The following is a 21391-nucleotide window of genomic DNA, read 5'->3' on the forward strand; positions in this document are numbered from 1 at the left end:
TTCCGACCAATTTGGGGAGGCTGGGGTATTGTAATTTTACAGTAGCTTCACATAAACTTGAAACACACACACAAAAAAAGCAGAACAGAGGAGGCTGGTCACTCAGGAACAGTACCTTTTTGTGTTCACCCCAAAATCCAAAGCTGTCTCCCCTCCCGCACACACTCATATTCATTAACTTCCCATAATTCCTGTCCATAAACTCCGCTAGCCAATCACAGTTGTAAACAGCCCAGTCAATCACAAGCATCACTGTGGCTAGCGGGTCCTACCCATCATCCTTGTCCTCCTAGGTTGGCGGGGGCAGGGCGGGGTTGAACTTGAGGAGGAGGAGGAGTCTCCCAGCCTAACCTCCCTCACAGGGTTGAGTTCAGTTAGATTCACGGCTTAAGCGTCCACAGTAACTTTGCAAGGAAGCAGGTTGAGGAGAAAACCAGAACAAACTGGTCCAGCCTCCACTGCCCCCCTAGGTCACCCCTCAAGGTCCAGCCACCACTGAACCCAGCTCTCAGAAAGAAACTGCATTATTTGGTTTTGCTTATAATAACCCTTTTTTAAATGATTAAAATGAATGGTGGGTTCTGATAACTAGTTTGGTGCTGAGCGGATACTTTTAAATCCTTCATGATAACTGAGGAAATGGTATAAACTGAGTTCACGTGGGGGTGGGAATCAACTTAGAGTTAAAATGAATACTCAGGAAACAAAAAGATTTTGATATTGTGGATTCTGTTTCCACCTCCTGTTTAACCAAGTCAAGGAAGACACTCCAGGTGCTATATTGGTGAGTGAGGAAATCTTCAAGAAGTGCATCCCTTAACAACCCCTTTGTGGCATGTGAAGGGGGCTTTGTGTGTTGGTAGCACTTTTCTTGCACCAGTAACAAGCAGTGGCGTAGCGTGGGTTGTCAGCACCCGGGGCAAGGCAAGTAATTTGCGCCCCCTAACCCGTGGATTTGCGCCTCCTAACCCTAACCCCCAGGTGTTGCGCCCGGTGCGGCCGGCCCCCCCTGCACCCCCACGCTACGCCACTGGTAACAAGAACTACACAACCCTAAGTAGAGGGAACCCTGTAGGTTTTCATTACAGGGTGACTTTTTTGTTTCAGAAACATTTGTGGTAGCAGTAACTCTTCACCTCACCAGGAGACATGTTCCCTGCCATATGTCTGATGCGTTTTCCTCTCCTTTAGGGTGATCTGACAAATCTCGTGCATGGCAGCCACTGTTCCAAATACAGGCTGACAAGGATACCTGGAACCAATGCCTTTGTTGGAATCGTAAATGAAACGTGTGACTCGCTTGCCTTCTGTGCATGCAGTATGGTAGATAGGCTCTGTCTGAACTGTCACAGGTAAGAGAATATTTTTTTTTTACATCCGCTATAGTGATTGGATTAGATTTATCAAAAGTGGAGGCCTTATGGAGCATCAGCTAATGTGCATTAAAAAAAAAGAAAAGTCATTACCTGAACCATGTGTGAATTGCAGAGGAGTATTTTAAATCTTGCTTATGTAAAAAGCTTTGCACACTTCTTATTTTTGTGCACTGTAATACTTTAAGTGCCTCATGTTTGAGGCATCTGTTGAAACACAAGCGAAAGCATCCCTGGGTACCTGGTTGGTATGTCTCCCTCTTTCTTCCAGAGTAGCAGTGGCTGCTGTTCCCTCTAACTATGTATATAAGAAATTATGGCACCTTTACTGTTGCACCTGCCTGAGCATCGAAAGCTGCAGCCTAGTCATATTGACTGTGGAGATAGAATTCCCACCTGTTGCATCAAAGGAGCAGGAATGCCATCTTGCCCGCTGGGCAGGTAGCCACTGGATTGCCACATCTGAGCTCTGCTTCCTGCTGGGAAAGGCTCAGATGCTTGTGGAAGAAACCAGGCTTCCCCCTTTACTGCTACATATTTGCACACTCCAGAGGAATTTGGGAGTATAGTCTCTGGGTCAGCACTGTGATCTTTTAGGAATGAGATTTGCATCTTAATATGAAGCAGAGTTTGGTTCTAACATCAGCATAACTTCCTTAGTGCCCATGAATTCTTACCTGTCCTTGAGTATTCAGGCTCTATCATTAGTGTTGTGTGTGAGAGAGAGTTTTGTAACAAAAGAAACAAAACACACACACACACACACACACACACAGGCACAGAACAAACCACATAGGTAATACACAGATAAGTAATAACAGTGTATAAGGCACCGTTGTCATGACAAAATTTCACACATTGGTAATTATAGAAAGAATTATATGTATCCGTTGTAGTAGCAGCATATGAAATAAAATTCCACCAATGGGGTAGAAGTGTTCTGGATTTCTTTTCTTTTTTAAAATATATTTTTATTGAATTTTACATTGCAAATTTAAATTCAAACATTAAACATCAGCATCATCATTTAGGATTTCCTGAATCCTTTGACTCCCCTTCGCCCTTCCATGGTTACCATTATCCATCTTTTTTCAACTGCTTCCCTTATTTTCTCTATTTTAAAAAAATAATCCGTTTTTACCATAGTTTTTCGTACATTACAAGCATTACTCAAATCCTGCCAGAAGTATTCTGGATTTCAGATCCACTGGAGACTTTCAGATTGTGAGTTACTTGCTAAGTTCCATACAGTTTTGTACCATAATAATAAGTGATGCTTTCCATTTTTGCACTACAGAAATCCTTGCCGCAGCCAACAGCCATGTTAAAAGCTCTCTTGAACAAAACTGCTTGTTAGTATTCTTCAGTCTTGTGCACATTAACTATGTGAATTAACCTACCTAGCTAACTCAGTTCAGTTTAACTCAGAGGAAAATGCTCATTCAGCGTAAAACTTCATGTGTTTCTGAGGGTTGATGAAAGTTTTATTTATTTGTAGCTATCTTTTAATAGCTGTTGTGTTTTGAATCTTCACTTAACAGCTAGATTTTGCCTCATGCATCCAGATTATCTATAACCTCTGCTGCAACCACACTTGGAATACTGTGTACAGATCTAGTTGCCACAACTAAAAAATGGTAACTGGATAGCTGGAAAAGGTGCAGAAAAGGGCAACCAAAATAATTAAGGGCCTTTCCTAGGCAGAAACATTTGGAGCTGCTTTAGAAGAAGGCAAATAAGGAGGAGTATTAATTGAAATTTCTGACATTGTGCCTCATGTGGAAGTACTGTTTTCCACATAAAGCATAATTTTATATATTTCCCTTATTTATCTTTTTATAAAGAGGCTTTCTAAACTTTCTTTCTCTCTCTCTCTCTCTCTCACACACATACATATAATACTACAACCTCAGCACTTCAGCACACAATGAAACTCTGGAATTTACTACCGCAAAACGTAATTAACAGCCACCAACTTGCATGGCTTTAAGAGGAAATTAGGCAAATTCATGGGGGATATCCTTGTTAGTCAAGATGACGGAGTGCTTCCTCCAGAATCAGAGTCAGCAGAGTTTAGGATACCAGCCCATGGGAAACAACAGCTGGAGAAGGCTTTTGGGCATCTGGTTGGCCACTGTGGGAAGCAGAATGCTGGTTTGGATAGCCCTTTGATCTGAGCCAGCAGTTGCATTGGCAATATTCTCAGTACAACACAGAGTGCACTGAAACTATGAGATATTCTGCAGTAGAGTGGTACCTCGGGTTAAGAACTTAATCCGTTCTGGAGGTCTGTTCTTAACCTGAAACTGTTCTTAACCTGAAGTACCACTTTAGCTAATGCAGCCTCCCACTGCTGGAGCCTCCCACTGCTGCCGCACCACCAGCACACGATTTCTGTTCTCATCCTGAAGCAAAGTTCTTAACGCGAGGTACTATTTCTGGGTGAGCGGAGCCTGTAACCTGAAGCGTCTGTAACCTGAAGCGTCTGTAACCCGAGGTACCACTGTATATGACATCTTTGCCCAAGTGGACTTTCAGGGTTAAAGTGTGCATGTGAAAGAGAGATTTGACCCAGGATAAGAGACTTGCAGACATCTTTCTTTCTTTCTTTCTTTCTTTCTTTCTTTCTTTCTTTCTTTCTTTCTTTCTGACATTTAGAAATAAATTTGATTCTAATAAGCATTGTCTCGTTTGTTCTTTCTTTCCTTCCTAAAGAATGGAGCAGAACGAATGCGAATGTCCTTGCGAGTGCCCCCTAGAGGTTAATGAGTGTACTGGCAACCTTACCAACGCAGAAAGCAGGTAAGATAGGACTAGCACAATAGTGATCTTTTTTGGTGGGTTATATTTGCTGATAGGTGCACAGCGTACTATACGTTCTAAATCGGAGTACATTTTCTCATAACTCTTAGTAACTGATTTCCTCCCCCCTGTGCTTTTCCCAAACTTTAGAAATCCTAGTTGTGAAGTCCATCAAGAACCTATGACATTTATTGCAGTTGATCCCAGTCTACAAGATGCTCTTCCTCAATGTATTAATACACGGTGCAATCAAAGGATGGAGAGCAGGTGAAGTTCATGGGTTTTCCATACACACACACACACACAAGCACGAGTGAATCTAAAATAAAACACCTGTAGTGTGGTAACAGCAAATCATGATTGAATTTCATAGTGGGCCTTGTCACAAAACTGTCCTTGACTTAAAATCAGCGACACTGGGAAATGAGGGGAGGTGGCCTTATACAAGCTTAGCGTAACATGCCGGCGCAACAAAATAGTCTTGCTTCACTTTTAAGGAAAATTACGCCTTTAACTTTGGGGGGTGGAGAACAGTTTCAGTAGTATGTTTTCTGAGATTTGGGACAGCAGAGTTCTAATAATCCTCACTGCCATTTCCTTGTCTTCCAGGGATTGCTTTGGTGTCTTGGACTGTGAGTGGTGCATGGTAGACAGCGATGGAAAGACCCATTTAGATAGATCCTACTGCGCTCCTCAGAAGGAATGCTTTGGTGGAATTGTGGGTGCCAAAAGCCCTTACGTGGATGACATGGGAGCCATTGGTAAGGATGGTCATTGTGGACACACATCAATGTATTTAATGCATTAAATGCAATGTATTTAATGCATTCAGATCTGCACAAGTCACTTGGAACATCCTTATGACAGAATATCTTGGGGCTTTCCCCTGCATTAAAATACAGCATTTTCAGCCATTGCACAGTGTAAGACAAAGTGCCATTGTCGGCGTGTTTGTTGATCACATTGCTCCCTGGTACTCTGAGAAGCTGCGGTTGATGAAGCAGGCTAGGCAAGCACTGGGGAAATCTCTTTCCAAAGTGGACAAAGGATGTGTTTAGGACACATAATCATGCCTATCACATGGCAGTGAAGGCAGGAAACAACCCGTACTGTATCGCAAGCATTTCATCCTCAAGGTGTCCATTGGCAGAATTGTTTCATGTGGTCCAGAGACTCATTACCCCAGATTTAGGGGATGGATCCCTGGAGTGCGTGGTGACTAGCTGTGAGCAGCTTGCCAGACACTTTGAGGACAACGTTGTTGACAAAGCCCTGAACGATTGGGCCCAGGATACCCTGAAAAGCCACCTGAACCTTTATATGTATGATCACACAGATCATCCAAAGTAGAGCTGTTAGTGGCTTCCCATGTTACAGAGGCCCACTTAGCCTCAATGATAATTTGGACATTTAGTGTTGTCGTTCTCATACCGTGGAATGCTCTTGAAGAAGAGATTTGGCAAGCATCCTCACTTTTGATTTCCAGGCATCTTTTTTGTGCTGATGGGCCTTTGCACCTGATTTATTTTTGATTGATCAGTCACCTGGATGAATATCTGTATTATTGTTTTACATATTTAAAATGATGCTTTATGTTTTATACTATACAATGCCTTGATACATCTTATGATATGGCAGTATAGAAATATTTTAAGAAAAAACAAACAAACTTGGACAGGGAATTTTGCATCCATTCGTACCAATCTTCCAGCATATATATGGCTCTTGTGTGTGTGTTACCTAGAATAGTCAACAGATTTGTATTCTTACAGTGTGTCCCTTTAAAGGCTGATACATTTTAAATTTGGGAGTTTCTCTGTGCAATCAGTACAGTCGTACCTTGGAAGTCAAACAGAAGCCGTTCCGGAAGTCTGTTTGACTTCCAAGGCACAGCTTCCGATTGGCTGCAGGAGCTTCCTGCAGCCAATTGGAAGCCGCAAAAGCCCCGCGGATGTTCGGCTTCCAAAAGAACATTTGCAAACTGGAACACTCACTTCCGAGTTTGCGGCGTTTGGGAGCCAAAACATTCAACTTCTAATGCATTCGTCAACCAAGGTACGACTGTATTATACAGTAATTGTTGTGATTTTCTCTTTCGCTTCTAATTTACATTTCGGGTGGTTTGAACTTTTTGTAAAGCATTTACATAAGCTTTATTTTTTTCCCCTCCCCCTCTGAAATAAAGGAGATGAGGTGATAGCTTTAAATATGATTAAAAGTGCTCCAGTTGGTCCTGTTGCTGGAGGTATTATGGGATGCATAATGGTGCTAGTTCTGGCAGTCTATGCCTATCGTCATCAGATTCACCGCAGAAGCCACCAGCACATGTCCCCACTTGCAGCACAAGGTAAGAACTTTTTAAAAACAAAAAACAAAAACACCACTATTTTGTGGAGGGTGGGGGTTGCAGAGAGTATGCAAATTGTTCAGAGAATTTCTGGCCACAACAGCTGAAACAACTTACTTTGAGGGTTGCCCCAGCACTTTTCTGATAATCCAAGGTTTATTGTAATCATGCGTCTCAGAATGTACACTTTACATTATCTGCTGTGACATAGAATGGGCCCTGCTGCCCTCTGCTGGATGCAGAATTTAAAGCTGGACTGTTCTAGCTAAAATGACCTTAAAAACATAGCAACACACCTCTTTCTAGGCTCCTGCAAATACAATTTCTCATCTTAGAGTTTAGGATTCTACATTCTTGTCTAGACTATTGACCATTACAGATGTCAATGATTTCAGCATAAATATGCGTGCATTATGTCGTCATGATATTTTGAATGCCTCCTGCTTCGGAAGTTCTTTTTTCCGAGACGTTTTCTTCTGTTCCAACTGAACAGAAGATGACATACACCAGAAACACAAATGAGAAAGGGTATCCGGTATTAGGGAATTTCTCTTTATGAAATGAAAAAACAAGCACATTATTCCTCATATTATTATACTGTTTCCTAAAATTAAACTAAATAGTGTGCCCCGTAAATGTTGACAGCCAGTGTGCTAGTCCTGGACAAGCAGTCACAGGAATTAAGAAACAGTCACCATTCAATAAAAAACTTAAGAGCATAACCAGAGCCTTCTGAACATAGACTGTAGGAAGCCCATTGTCTCACAAATATGAACAGTTGTTATGCTAGCACACTCACAACTCACCCTATGAGCATGATAAGCAAAATATTTTTTAAGGGCGCTGTTGTTGAAAAATTTGAGTTTCATGATAGCAATTTTAATAGGCAACTGCTTCAGTAGTAATTAAGTCAAGTCAAAATAAGTCACCCATAGTTTGTGACTAACTGTTGTTGAAGTGGCTCAAGAAAGGGAAGCAAGAGGTTAGCAAGTTTGCACCCTTGTTTTCAATATTGGTACGTGCCCTTTCGGTACTTGCTGTCTGTAGTTTTAACCAAAATATTAAAATTGTTGGCTGTGAGGCTTCTGGACCTCAGATCTCTTGTTCTCAGGAAAAAAGGGGGGCATCTCATGGCCATTTCCAAAGCTGGGTACTTTTGCAGGCTAATGCAACATATTCACCCTTAACAGTTGCAATTCTCTGTTTGCAATGGTGTGTAGAAATGTCAGTCCGCATGTCCAACCTGGAGAACGAGAGGGATGAGAGGGATGACGACAGTCACGAAGACCGAGGAATCAGTAAGTATGAAGCAGTCACACTGTCGTTGCAGGTGGGGAAGACTATGGGATGAGGCTCAGTGCTGTTTCTTCTGCACGCCTTTCCAACAGGATGACAAAAGTGCCTTACGGTTTTGGGTCCCAGTCATTCCCGCATCAACCCTGCGAGTGACACTGCAGTATTTGCCTGCTTACAGACTGGAGGCAACAATAGAAAATTATTGACTTGCCCTAAAGCCACCCACTGGCTGAACAGTGATTTGAAGCTGGGCCAACATTCTGTTCATTGTATCACTCCACCTCCTGCCTCCTTACATTCTTTCAAAGATCTTACACAATCTGGCAAATATAAATGCAGCCCTTAGTTCAAACAGCTCATGAACCGCAGTTGATCTTAACTTGCTGATTTCTGTGCCCTCACTGACGGTATGCTTGCCGTCAGACACCAAGTCACCTCCCAGAATCTAAATTAGACTTGCTAGCTTTCAAGGAGCCTGAAACCTAGATATAAACGTAGCAGACTGAATCACAGCTATTATTCTACAGGTTCCTGTGGTTGCCTTGCCAGGTTTTAGCTGCCGCTGGCATTTTTTGCAGCAAACACTGTAACTTAAGGTGCCTTAAAGACAGGTGTGGGTACAATTTGCTTCCAGATTTGTCATGAAGCACACACAGTGCTGACCCTGCGACAGAGAATCAGCAGCTACTCTCCTTGTTGTGAGATTCAGAAATTTGATCAATGTGCCCTCATCTCTCTACACAGTTTTAACCCTCATGTGTTCAGACGAAGGCTGAAGATGGCTTCTATTATGAATCCCACTGGGCATATAAAGTATAACAATAGATTTTTAAAAGGGAGGGGGGAGTTTGGTCAATATTGGAATTCCACAGCAACCTTATAATGATCTCTTTCATAAAATCTTTTCTAAACAGATGCTTTATTTGAGAATGTGTGCTCAGTGTAAAGTTTTTTTCTCCCTCCTTCTTATTCTGCTCACTCCTAGTCAGCAACACCCGGTTTATAGCAGCGGTTATTGAGCGCCATGCGCACAGCCCAGAACGTAGACGCCGCTACTGGGGACGCTCAGGAACAGAAAGCGATCATGGTAAGACTTTGGAAGTTGCTGACGTCTGTATTATGCGCTCATCTTACTTCTGCCTCTTGGCAGCATTGCGGACAAATCATCAAACAGATCGTTCCCAACACCGCTCCTCGTTTCTTCCATACTTGAAAACAATTTTGACACTTTCCCATTCCAGGGCAAGACTTTATCCAGCGTCGGAAGCTATTTTTGTCAGGGTGATCTTCCAACACGAATCCTTTAGCTTAAGTCTGTGCTCAGTATCTTAATCGTATGGATAGCACCAGCATTATTACATAACCTCTCAGCATTCCAAGAGGCGCAGAACACCACTAATCTCACACTCCCTCCCCCTTTCGCCTCCTGCTAGTCCTGACGTCTTTCAAATTCTCCAGAAAAGAGGAGAAACTCTTCATTCCTTTGTGTCGTTTGAAATGAACTGCACAAGTTTTATAAAAACGGCCTTTAATTTCTAGCAACATGGGCCTCCTGGTTGCTGGGTTAAATTAAGCTTGCGTTAGATTTTTGTTTTTAAAAAAAAGTTGAATGCTGTCTTGGCTTCCTGCCGTGCATTATATTTGAGCAAGGAACTTGTGACACACAAGAAAATATATTGATTCTATACAACCATATATGGCTATAGGTAGGGAAGATGTTTATTCTGATAGCATTTGGGTTTTCTGGCATTCCCTTTGTTGCTGGGCTATGGGTTTTGCCACATAATTGACCTATGAGAAATAGCTAGCAAGAGTGAGCAGCTGCTTCTAAGTCTTCAAACCTGTATCAAGTTGATGAGTCCACTAAGAGGATTAATATAAGTTTAGCAAGTGTTTCTGCCAGCGTTGTCAGCTGTATCTTCGTGTCACTTTTACTATAAATACGGGTATGTTATGTTGCTAAATGTGGGGACAGGGAGAGGACTGTGTTTGTATTTTATTTCTTGGAGTCCTTGGATGTTTTTAGATGACAACATCTCCACGCGGTACATGAAATGAAGAGCTGATTAAGACTCAGAATACACATCTCAGAACACACAAGAGATTGTGTTCCCCCAACTATAATCTGTGTCTACCTGGAAAGTATGTGTTTCAGGAAGAAGTCTAACCTAAGAAGGGAAACCAGTAAATGCCAAGGTGGTACAGTCATGGGGAAAGACTGTATCACACGAGTGCTAGCACTTTTCACTTACCTCCAAAGTTACCCACCACCAAGCAAGGGTAAAGGTATCGTCTATCTCTGTGCTTGCAACAATATACTGTTGCTAGGTATTTGAATCCATATGCCTCTTCAGTGCTTGCGGGTTGGAGAGGCAAAAAGTGGTAAATAATGACAATGGCAATAATAGTCTGGTAAAAGAATGTGGCACATTTTATCAGTTCCTGGTGGACAAAATCAGCATTTGGAAGAGGAAACATGGCAATGCCACACTAGTTAGACAGACATGTTTTTAGCACATTTGTAAAAATATAGAACATGTTCTGTTTTGTTCGTTGGACCAAATCAAAAGGGAAAGGAGGGGGGGGAATGTAAACCTGTGTTGTATATTTGACATCCTATAGGAAGTATAATGTTAGTCCCCTGTGTGTATTCTGAGGCAATACAGATATTTGAGAGGACTCATGAGTGTTTCCATATTACAGTGGGTTCAGTTGGTTACAGGTACGCAGCCAGACCCTGAGTTACAGGTATACATACACATAAGTTATTGAGGGTGATAGGAAACAATGAAGTCAGAAGGAAATGAAACACAGAAAGTTCAGAGACAGTTATGTAACTATCGCTGTCCATGCACTTTCTGCCTTTCATTTTCCTCTGACCTCACCGTTTACAATTCTCGCCTCACACACATGTACACGTTCCTGTAATTCACAATAAAACTTCATGCATCTAATGAAGTGTCGTGTACAAACGGTTTGCCAGGTGGGGTTGAGTCACCACACTAAATTCCCAGCAGATGGACCATTTCTGCATACTGGGAAGGAAAGAAGGAATGGTGAGGTGGTGGCGAGGTCACCACAGTGCAAATGTGCTGACATGAGCACCAGATTGGCTCAGCCGGTGTGTTTGCACCATGCTGATCTCCCCATTTCCTCACCCCACCCCCTCAGTAAGCAAGAACAACCAATTGGGAAAAGTAGCCTGGCAGCTCTGACCCACCTGGCAAGCTGCTTTTGGACAGTAGTCCATAAATGCTTATGCCATAATAAGTTTGTGAAAGCTGCCCCAATACTTTTGCTTTTTTTATTTAGGTGTATGCCCAGAGGTGTATTTAAGGTTATCCCTAGAAATTCTGTGTGTTTAGTGGCCCTGAAACACTGCATAATTTCTTTTTACCAGTCTGTTTCCAGAAGCAACATAAAGTAGTCAAGGACCTTGAACAATAGCTTTTGACTTTGGGTGTGTCCAACTTGGGATGCCTCGTTTTATGACTGTAAACATGTCATCTGCGTTTCTCATCCTGTTTGCTGCTCTGAAATGGATCCTTGGGGCATCTACATGGCAGACGTTCCCCTTTCTCCTGTTTCCTTTTAATCAGAGAGACTGGCACAAGATTAGAGAGTGTCCACCTTCCAAACGGATCTCTGTAATTCCTTGCTTCAGACAATTTATAGTGTCCACTAGCTTTTCTAAAGATAACTCCCTTTTAAAATGAGATGTGTTTCATAACCCAGTATGTGAAAAATGGTTCCAAAGAAGCATGCTGATATATTAAGGTGTCTGCTGTTTCGTAACAAATTACTAAATACAGGTTGGAGATTGTAGTATTGTGTTTGAAGGGGAGCAAGGCAGAATCAAGCAAGCCTAGAACAACTTGAGTGATATATTGCATAACAGTAAGTACAATCAAAAGCAGGAAGACACCCCCAGTCACCAAATGTTGCAAATAAACATTGCCTTTCTTGCATTTGTCACCCTACAGTATTGATGCCATAAAGCAGGGATGGAAAAATCTCCAGCTTGGTTGCTTGGTGCCACCCCACGGACCCCTCTATGTGGCCCTTGAGACTGTCAGAAGCTGACAGTTTTGGAGGAAATATTTGTCTGATTGGCTTAACTAGAAACAGCTTTTTAAAAATAAATGAGTAAGCAGGCCATTTAGCAACACTCTTTGTGGCTTTGCGGTCATGGACTATTAGGAAGCAGGCGGAAGACCAGTTCATTCCAGTGAACTGTTACATGTTGAGTGTATTACTGTTTCTCATTGATTTTGGTAATAACAAAAATCTTTCACAGGGGCGTGGTGCATGCTGGGTGTATGAAGCTGTTTTTGTTGTTGATGATTTATGCAAAATGTCGCATTGTCCAAGTTTATTTGTAAGGTACTGCACTCAATTAAATTTTGCAGTACAAAATCTGAAGACTTCTAACAAGTAGGCAAACATTGCACCTTCTTTTCCTAATACTATTATTTTTTAAAAAAATGTATTGTTATTGAAAACTATTTCTTGCCTGTTCATATATTTACAGAGTATGTGTACATTTCCATATATTTTTGGGTGGCAATGTTATTGGACATTGCTCACCCTCCTCTCCTCCCCCACCCCCCATCATCTTTAGGGCTTTTCTCTCTCTGTTTGTAGCGGACTTCAAAAGCTCACTTAAGTGCAGCCAGACAAATTAGCTGAAATATCCCCTCAAACTGTGGATTTTAATGGTGCTGGTTCCAATCAATGTTGCCAGTAACTGAAAGGCAGATAAATGCCCCAAAGCATCAGTGCAGATAAAAGGAAACACAAATGAGATCCCATAGGGGATCTTAAATTGTTATTTATTTTGGTTTTGTTTTCTTAGAGATAATGCCATTGTGTCTCAGTTACGGCACTGAACAAATTGCATTTGCTCAGGCAACGATGAGTCTTCTATCCAAAGAGAGATTCAGTACATCATACTGGCTCCAAACAGGTTCCTTGTATTGCTGTATTGTAGCTCTGGGCATGTTTTCATTTACTTCATTGCAAATGGTTAAGTACAAAAGATAAATGGAGTAGCCATGTTAGGGAGATCTTTATGATTACTGGACTTGTGATGGCTGTTTTCCCTCCTTCCTTTTTATGGTGACATCTGACTAGTTTAGGTCCACACTTCTGTCTAGGAGTCCACTCTGAGGTAATTTATGTTGACATACAAAACTGGCAGGTTCTGCTCAGGCTGAAGACCGATTTGATTTGTCATGGATACTTCCCCAAACATACATGAGTGTGATCTGTTGACCTCCTTGGACAAAGAAGTTAAAGCAGTATAATTATCAACTTGCCTTTTCAAATGAAAATTTGAATCATGTGTGAAAACCAGGAATTTCAGTGCAAGGCTTTATAGAGGCAAAAACCTGGGAGGGTATGGAGGAAAGCAAACAAGGGGGTTATTGGGTTGTTTTTGTTTTTTTGATTATGTATTTTGTGTTCTTATATGGAGATTTGTGAACCGCCCTGAGACCTGCGGGTACAGGGAGACATACAAATTTAACAAATAATAAATCCCAACACCCAAGCGGCATTTAGGATTGCTGCATTTTGGGTGCATTATTTTAGTGGTGTAAATTTCTGAGTTTGTTGTTGTTGTTTGCCTATATACAGTCATCTCTTCTTACCAATATGGCTTTATATTTTCCAGGCTACAGTACTATGAGTCCTCAGGAAGACAGCGAAAACCCTCCCTGCAATAACGACCCATTGTCAGCTGGTGTAGACGTGGGCAATCATGATGAAGATTTAGACCTGGATACCCCTCCTCAGACTGCTGCCCTCTTGAGTCACAAGTTCCACCACTACAGGTTGCATCACCCAGCACTTCATCACAGTCACCACTTACAGGCTGCGGTCACAGTACATACTGTAGATGCGGAATGCTAATGACCTCTGGCCTTGGGAAGGGAGAAAACGCAGCTGAGAGGAGACTTGACGTTTATACCGTTACGAGGCATGGTTTTGACTAACTTCATTGGACTCGTTTCGCATGAAAACTTTACATTTCCAAAATGTAAGGTTGGCTCTGAAGTGGAAGAGAAATTAGCATGATGAATGAACCTGCCATAACATTCAATAAAATGGAATAGTAGGAATGTTCGGCCTCCAAACACAGGAAGGAAGGTTTATACAGTAAACGGAGCCTTTTGAACCCTGTTGGTCTGAGCCAAGAAAAGAGTGTGCTCAGACAAAGGAGAGAGAAAGAGAGAGAGAGTTTATTTCCTTAACTGGAAGAACAGAAATCTTTGCAGCCAGAAACAAAGAAAGTGCCAGTTCCAGAAATAGACATTGCCACGAGGTTTCCATTTGTTGAGAGGCTTTTTTGTGGGTTGTTGGTGTTTTTTTTAAAGGAAAAAAAAACGTTCCTTTCACTTACAAATTGCTGTATGGGACCTGGGACAGTGCATCTCAAGATTTTTTAAATAAAGGATTATTTTTGTACTATTTATTGAACTCAAAACATTCATGAACTCTGAGGGAGAGGAAGATAAAAAACAAAAGCATCAGATGCTCTCCATGAATGCAGTCTATGTTTTATTTGTGTTGGTGAAGTTGTGGTTCTTTTCAAGAAGACTTGCCACCCCTTTGAATGGGATATTCTCCCCCCACCACCACCATGCTATAAAGGGAAAATGAAGAAATTGTGAGCTGATTTGTTTACATGATTGAGGTTTGGTTTCCATGGTCATTTTGTACACTTTGAAGATGGTTTATAACACAGTATTTTTATATATAAATATATATTTTAATGTGGGGAGGAGGGATATCAAGCCTCCTGGCTACAGCACTGAGGAATCCTCTCCCCACACTCCATCCTGTTCATTCTCAGACCTGGGCAGGATTTGCTTCCATGCGCAGTGATAATGCAGTGTTTAAACACTATTCATAACTGGTGAAATGAAAAAACAATAATGGGTGGAATTCACTTGGTGACCTTATGTTTGTGGAAGGGATGGTGATTCAGTGGACACCTCTGGTTGGAGAAGGAAGAGGAGAAGCAATTTCTGCTAATCCCCCTCTCTCTACCCCCCCACCCTAGTGACCCCTGACATTAGCTTTAGAGTGTTGGGGAACCCTCTAGAACAGGGTATAGGATGGTGTTATAGGGATGTGGGTGCTGCTGTGGTCTAAACCACTGAGCCTCTTGGGCATGCTGATTAGAAGGTCGGTGGTTCGAATCCCCGTGACAGGATGAGCTCCCGTTGCTCTTTTCCAGCTCCTGCCAATTTAGCAGTTCGAAAGCATTCCAGTGCAAGTAGATAAATAGGTACCGCTGCCACAGGAAGGTAAACGGCATTTCCGTGAGCTCTGGCTTCGTCACGGTGTTCCATTGCACCAGAAGTGGTTTAGTCATGCTGGCCACGTGACCCAGAAAACTGTCTGTGGACAAACACTGGCTCCTTTGGTCTGAAGTGAGATGAGTGCCGCAACGCCATAGTCGCCTTTGACTGGACTTAACCACCCAGGGGTCCTTTACCTTTACCTATAAGATGGTGTAAGGATGATTTGATGGTGGTGGGATTCTATTGAGGCAGATGTCTGCTGGATCAAAAGCCCTTCCCTGAGTGTAAGGGCACCAGTTGGTTTCCACCCCAATGGTCTGTTGTTTCTGACCCTTTTCACATTCGCTAAATGGATAGGTCAACCCATGGGGAGGTAGATGGGAAGCTTTGTAAAGTTTTGGGCCATTGTGAAAGGTTTATTTTGGAACCCTAATGATGAGCCCCTTGTCACCTTTATCTGGAATTTAATACTGCTTTAGTGATTAGCATCATCTGGGTGCCACATGGGTCATCATAATTTTCAATTAGTTTTAAATCAGAGCATTTTGTTCATTGTGATTCAAATATTATGAAAACATTCTTGCACTGTGCTTATGATAAACATCCATTTATATGTAGGGTTTTGGTTTGGTTTTTTGCAAGATCTCTAGATATTGTTTTAATGATAGGGTACCTAATACTTAATATGTAAAAAATGGTTCTTAAGCAGTATGGTAAAGTAAGGATGCTTGTGCTACCAGGATCCCCTTTATACTATGTATAAAACTACAACCTCTAGTGGAATAAACTGTATATAAAGTATGGGTCTGTGAGTTCACTTTGGAACAGTTCCTTTTGATATAACTGGACATAACTTTGTTTCAGAAGTAGATTGCATAGAGTCTTCAAACATTAGGTCATTTCCCCCAACTGTGTCATCTTCGTATCTCACTTTTCAGACTCAAAACTTCATGAAATACCGCTGTGGAGAGTGCATGTGGAAGTCACCGTTTTCTGATACATGTGGACTTTACAGGAATCCAGTGACACGGACTGACGTGGACTCTCCTTGCAAGGAGCGCAGCGGCAAATGCACAACAGAGGCACATGAGAAAAGAGCTAACCTCTGTTGATGTTGCTCTCTGCTGTGGCTCTCCTGACACTGGTGTGTGTGTGTGTGTGAAAAAACAACCTGGAAATGTATACCCTACACTTGTGCTGTATGCAGCTTGGATCCATTCTTGCCATCCACAGTGATGGAGATGTGTATCTTTCAGACTTTAAACTCTGAAACAGGTATTGCAGTTGAGAAGGGTGAGAACAGTTAGCATTACTAAATCAGTGTGTTATTGAATGGGCAGGCTGAGCCTCTTCAAAGGCAGTTTTTAGATTGTGCATCAACAGAGAGTTTGAAATGACCTTTCTCCTTTCTGTTACCGAGAGAAAGGGGGAAAGCACATGGGCAGCTGCATTGCAATCTTAGGGTGTCCTGGGGGGGAAGGAGGGGGAGAAAGGGTAATCGGGAGCATAAGCCAAGGAAAAGAATAAATTTATACCGATGAATTGATGGGAAAGCCAGTGAACTCGGAAAATCTGAAGCGGGTTGGGAAGGAGATGTACCGAGAATGAGGGTGAAAGTGTTCTGGCCAGCCTCTTAGGTTTAACAGCTCTGGTTCACCTGATCCATCTGCTGCTCAGCTTTATACTTTTTACACAGGTCCTCATCAATCCAAAAGCTACAGATTTTGATACGCACAGTATGCTCACTGGCACATGTGCAAAGCTACTTAAAAGTACTTCAAAACCCACAATTGGGCAATATCATATTTTTTTTAACCAACCAGAATGTCACAGAAGTCCTTTGAGTTCTCCTGTACCCTTCATCAAACAACCTTTTACACAAAGCAGGAGGGTAACAAGAACGAAGAACAAAATTAAGCTGATGTAGCCATGTCGTCAGTTTGCAGACTCTGTTCAAATACGGACTTTGTTCTAGTTGGTTCTTGCATATTGTTGATGAACTAGCACAGCTTGCAACTTTTCCAGCAGTGATTATATCCCACATTTGGTGCCCTCCAAATGTTTCAAACTCAACTACCATCTGATGGGCTGATGGGATTTGTAGTCAAAATTATCTAGAGGGCATCAAGTTGAGGAAAGTTTTCCCAGAAGAAAGCAGCATAGAATTCGGTCACAAGGAGCATCCCTGCTAGAGGGTTGGCACATGCACCTCTCAGATGGTGCATGTGGTGGCGGCAGGGGCAGGGCATAGCTCAGTTGTTGTTTAGTCGTGTCCGACTCTTCGTGACCCCATGGACCAGAGCACACCAGGCACTCCTGTCTTCCACTGCCTCCCACAGTTTGGTCAAACTTATGCTGGTAGCTTCGAGAACACTGTCCAACGATCTCGTCCTCTGTTGTCCCCTTCTCCTTGTGCCCTCCATCTTTCCCAACATCAGGGTCTTTTCCAGGGAGTCTTCTCTTCTCATGAGTTGGCCAAAGTATTGGAGCTTCAGCTTCAGGATCTGTCCTTCCAGTGAGCACTCAGGGCTGATTTCCTTAAGAATGGATAGATTTGACCTTCTTGCAATCCATGGGACTCTCAAGAGTCTTCTCCAGCACCCTAATTCAAAAATATCAATTCTTCGGCGATCAACCTTCTTTCTACATAGCTCAGTAGTAGAACACATTATTTGCATGCATAAAGTCCCAGGTTCAATCCCATGCCTCTCCAGGTATGACTAGGAACGTCCTCTGAAATTCATGTGAGCCAATACTTAACTAAATGGACCCAGTGGTCTGAGTATAAGACTGTTTCCTATGCCCTGGGCTTTCAGGTGCTACAAAGCACTGTAGAAAGGGGGAGATGAAACTGACCTTTCCCACCCTCCCTCAGGCGGGAATGTCCCATGAGTGACATTCCACTTCCAGGAACTCTGAATCCCACCTACCCCATGCATCTATATTATCACCTGTTTTATCCCTGTACTGGTAGTGCTTAACTACAGTTGGCCCACAGTTAGCATGTAACAATAATAGTAAACAATAGCTTTTAACTTTTCTTGCAGGGTAGCCGATGCCACAGACTTCTGGCATTCTGTCCTCATCTTCAGAATTGGTTGAATTGAAGAGCTATCCTTCATGTTGGCTAAGGAGACCCATGTTGGCTACAGATCAAGGTCACAGAAGGGGACTCATTAGTCTGGATTAAAACCTTGGCTTTTGCTGGCTCTGCTTTAACTTTAAAGATCACATGCTCTTTATCTGGAATCTGCTGCCTGCCTATCTGGTACTTCTGACAATTAAGTCCTATTAATATGCACGTTTCGGGATTTTTCTACTTCATAGGGGCATTAAAGGCATGACTAGATTTAACTTTGTGTCACTACTGTTAAATTATCCTCTCTCTTTTTTTACTTGAGATCTAGAAGATAGCTAGATTTTATTATTATTTTTAATTGAGTAGTTGACTTCTGCATGTTTCTTCATCCTATCATCCCTGAGTGTAATCTGAAATCAGCACAGCACCTAAAAGAGCCTAGGTGCTTCCACACACCATTTTAATAATAATGCACTCTTAAGGAGCAAGCCCCTTACTCAGCACTCAGCCTGATTAATCTGCAGAACTCAAGATATTACTCATTATTTTGTGCAATTAAATAAGTTGCCCTACTATGGATTAAGGCATCAAAGGATAAAGGATAATTTTACTGTGCACTCAGTATGAGCAATAACAGACAATATTTTTCCCCAGACTTCATGCTAATTAAAAATAGATATTTATACATTGAAATTTTAGGGTGGGAAACTTTGCTGGTGTTAAACTCTGGACTAGAGAGTTTTCTAGACACACAGTGTATATTTGTTTTAGCCCAGGAATTAAAAGCAATTGCTATAATGCAGAAAACCTGGGTTCCACAGGGTGCTCATCATTATATATCAAGTGAAAAGAAATGTGCTGAAATGGATCTTTGACTTCCTGTAGTTGTCTATAAAAAGCCCATGTGCTTACAATTTTCTGGGCCAAAGCCAAAGACCTAGCAATATGAAAACCAAGGCACAGCAATTCTTCTTTACACCCTAAAAGGGTGTAATACACTGGGCCCAGTACAATAACCCAGCTGAATATATTCTGCAGACATTTTCATGCATCTGCTTTCATCTTCACCCCCATTTCCATGCCTCCCCCCTTTCTTTTTCTGCAGCCCCCTTTGCATACAAACCCCATTATCACATTCACCCCCCCTTGCCCTCCTCCTTGCTTTTCTCAACTCTCTCTTGCACACAGACTACCCCAAATTGCCCTGCCTCACCCTTTTCCCTATTCTGCAGCCCCCTTTGTGCACACATCCCATGATGATCTATGCTCTTGTATCTTTAAGAGCATGCCTGACAACTTGTTCAGTTGGAGATTAAATTCAGGCAGTGGGTGTTGTCCGTATACGCGTGTTTGACTGTTAATAATTTACTACGTGGAAGCCGAAACTTCACGTTGAAGACAACACATGGTACCAGGAGTGAAGTACAGTCTGTAAAGGCACTATAGAATATTGGAGGATTCCATATCCTTTATCCATCTCACAGGAGGTAGCTGAGAAATGGAAGAGTGATAAGTTTGAATAAATGGTGTTGAAGGGGCACTGAGTATTTTTTAAAACAGCAGCAGCAGCAAGCAGTTTAATAAGGAGGAATAGCAAAGGTGGGTACAACATAGAAGCTAACACCAACAAGCTAGCTCAACAGAGCCTTTCTGAACTCCCTTCTCACTGTACTCACACCTTGTTTTAAAAGGCCATCCCATCTCCAGTGCTTGCCCTACTGAAAATGGCCACTTTTCCCCTCTCAGTGATTCTCCATCCTTGCCTTATTCAATTGGGTTGCCAACTGCTATAGAATAAGTTCAGATGATTGAACAGAGTTCAATCTCTGCAGTCCATTTTTAAACTGGTCACCATACTCCAGGGAAGTAATCAAATAATTTATCCTCCATGATTCTGGATCATATGAACCAGAGAAGAACCACTTCTGGTTTTCCATTCATTTATTTGAAGATTTCTGTTGAGTAGCTATGCCTAACCACAATGCAGTAGCATCATAATATTTCACAGTAATGTCCTTCAACCATTGAATGGCAGTTCACCACTCCAGACAAGCACTGCAGCTCATGAAATGGGCAGCTGTTGTTGCATTCTTTGATTCTTTTTAATGACTATTTACTTTACCTTTTATGACATTTAGGAATCTTAACAGAAGTCGTTTCCATACCTACATAAAGATTGTAAAACCAGCTAACAGAAGGTGGAAAGAAATATTTACTTGGTCACTGCAGACTAAACTACTAGTTTTACAAAATGGTTTATTCTCTCTGTTTTAAAATGATAAAACATTAGCTGTTAAATCGACTGCAAACCCATATTTAACAAGATGAAGGATGTTACGTTGCTATACAAGGTGTGTTTATACAGTAAGACACAGGATACCACGCGAACATAGATTTTAATGATCCAGCAGGTTACAAACTTAATATGTTGTGAGTACATTACAGATTTTTTTTTCTTAAAGTAGCTTTCTTATATGTTCAAATCTCTAGTCAACTGTGACCTGAGATGAACATAATTTCAACTGCACTTCTATTTGTCTTGCCCAGAATGGATGGGTAGTATCTCAAAGTCTCTTGGCTTTTATACAAATATAGCAAAAGAGAGAGCAGTAGCGGAAGAGAAGACTTCTGATACTTGTGCCCTAATTGGTCACCCTGATGGATTACCTGTGTTGAGAGTGGGACAGAGGTAATGCATCTGCTTCTCAGTCTCTTGTGGCTTTTGGTACCCTTAACCATGGTGTCCTCCTGGACTGGCTCTGGGGGATGGGTATTGGGCACTGTTTTACAGTGGCTTCTTCACTCCTGCCTACAGGGTTCTGTCCACAGCAGGGGTCAGCAACCTTTTTCAGCCGTGGGCCGGTCCACCGTCCCTCAGGCTATGTGGTGAGCTGGACTATATTTTGAAGGGAAAAAATGAATGAATTCCTATGCCCCACAAATAACCCAGAGATGCATTTTAAATAAAAGGACACATTCTACTCCTGTAAAAACACGCTGATTCCTGGACCGTCCACAGGTCGGATTGAGAAGGCCTACCCCTGGTCCAGACAGTAGTGTTGGGAGACTGTTTTGACCTCATGGTCCTAGTCCTATGATATGCTGCTACAGTCTTGCTCCTGGTATTTATCATTATTGTACTGAGTTACTTGTACACCACTTAGAGACAATCAAAATTAAGTGA

The 21391-nt window shown here is 42.0% G+C and overlaps 1 protein-coding gene across 3 annotated transcripts in view; it reads left to right on the forward strand.

Annotated features, from left to right (window-relative positions):
• The window catches only part of CACHD1 (cache domain containing 1), a 123031-nt gene extending 107102 nt beyond the window's left edge, over positions 1–15929 (forward strand). For all 3 annotated transcript variants that reach the window (XM_083447976.1, XM_083447977.1, XM_083447978.1), the window contains 8 exons: positions 1192–1352; positions 4089–4175; positions 4326–4442; positions 4785–4936; positions 6361–6522; positions 7743–7820; positions 8804–8905; positions 13493–15929. In XM_083447976.1, coding sequence (XP_083304102.1) covers positions 1192–1352; positions 4089–4175; positions 4326–4442; positions 4785–4936; positions 6361–6522; positions 7743–7820; positions 8804–8905; positions 13493–13731 — 1098 coding nt within the window. In that variant the 3' untranslated portion in view covers positions 13732–15929. The remainder of the gene's footprint in view (positions 1–1191; positions 1353–4088; positions 4176–4325; positions 4443–4784; positions 4937–6360; positions 6523–7742; positions 7821–8803; positions 8906–13492) is intronic.
• The last annotated feature ends 5462 nt before the right edge of the window (positions 15930–21391 follow it).

Source organism: Podarcis tiliguerta (genome assembly GCF_965153285.1).
Source record: "Podarcis tiliguerta genome assembly, chromosome: 6".
Classification (NCBI taxonomy): Eukaryota; Metazoa; Chordata; class Lepidosauria; order Squamata; family Lacertidae; genus Podarcis; species Podarcis tiliguerta.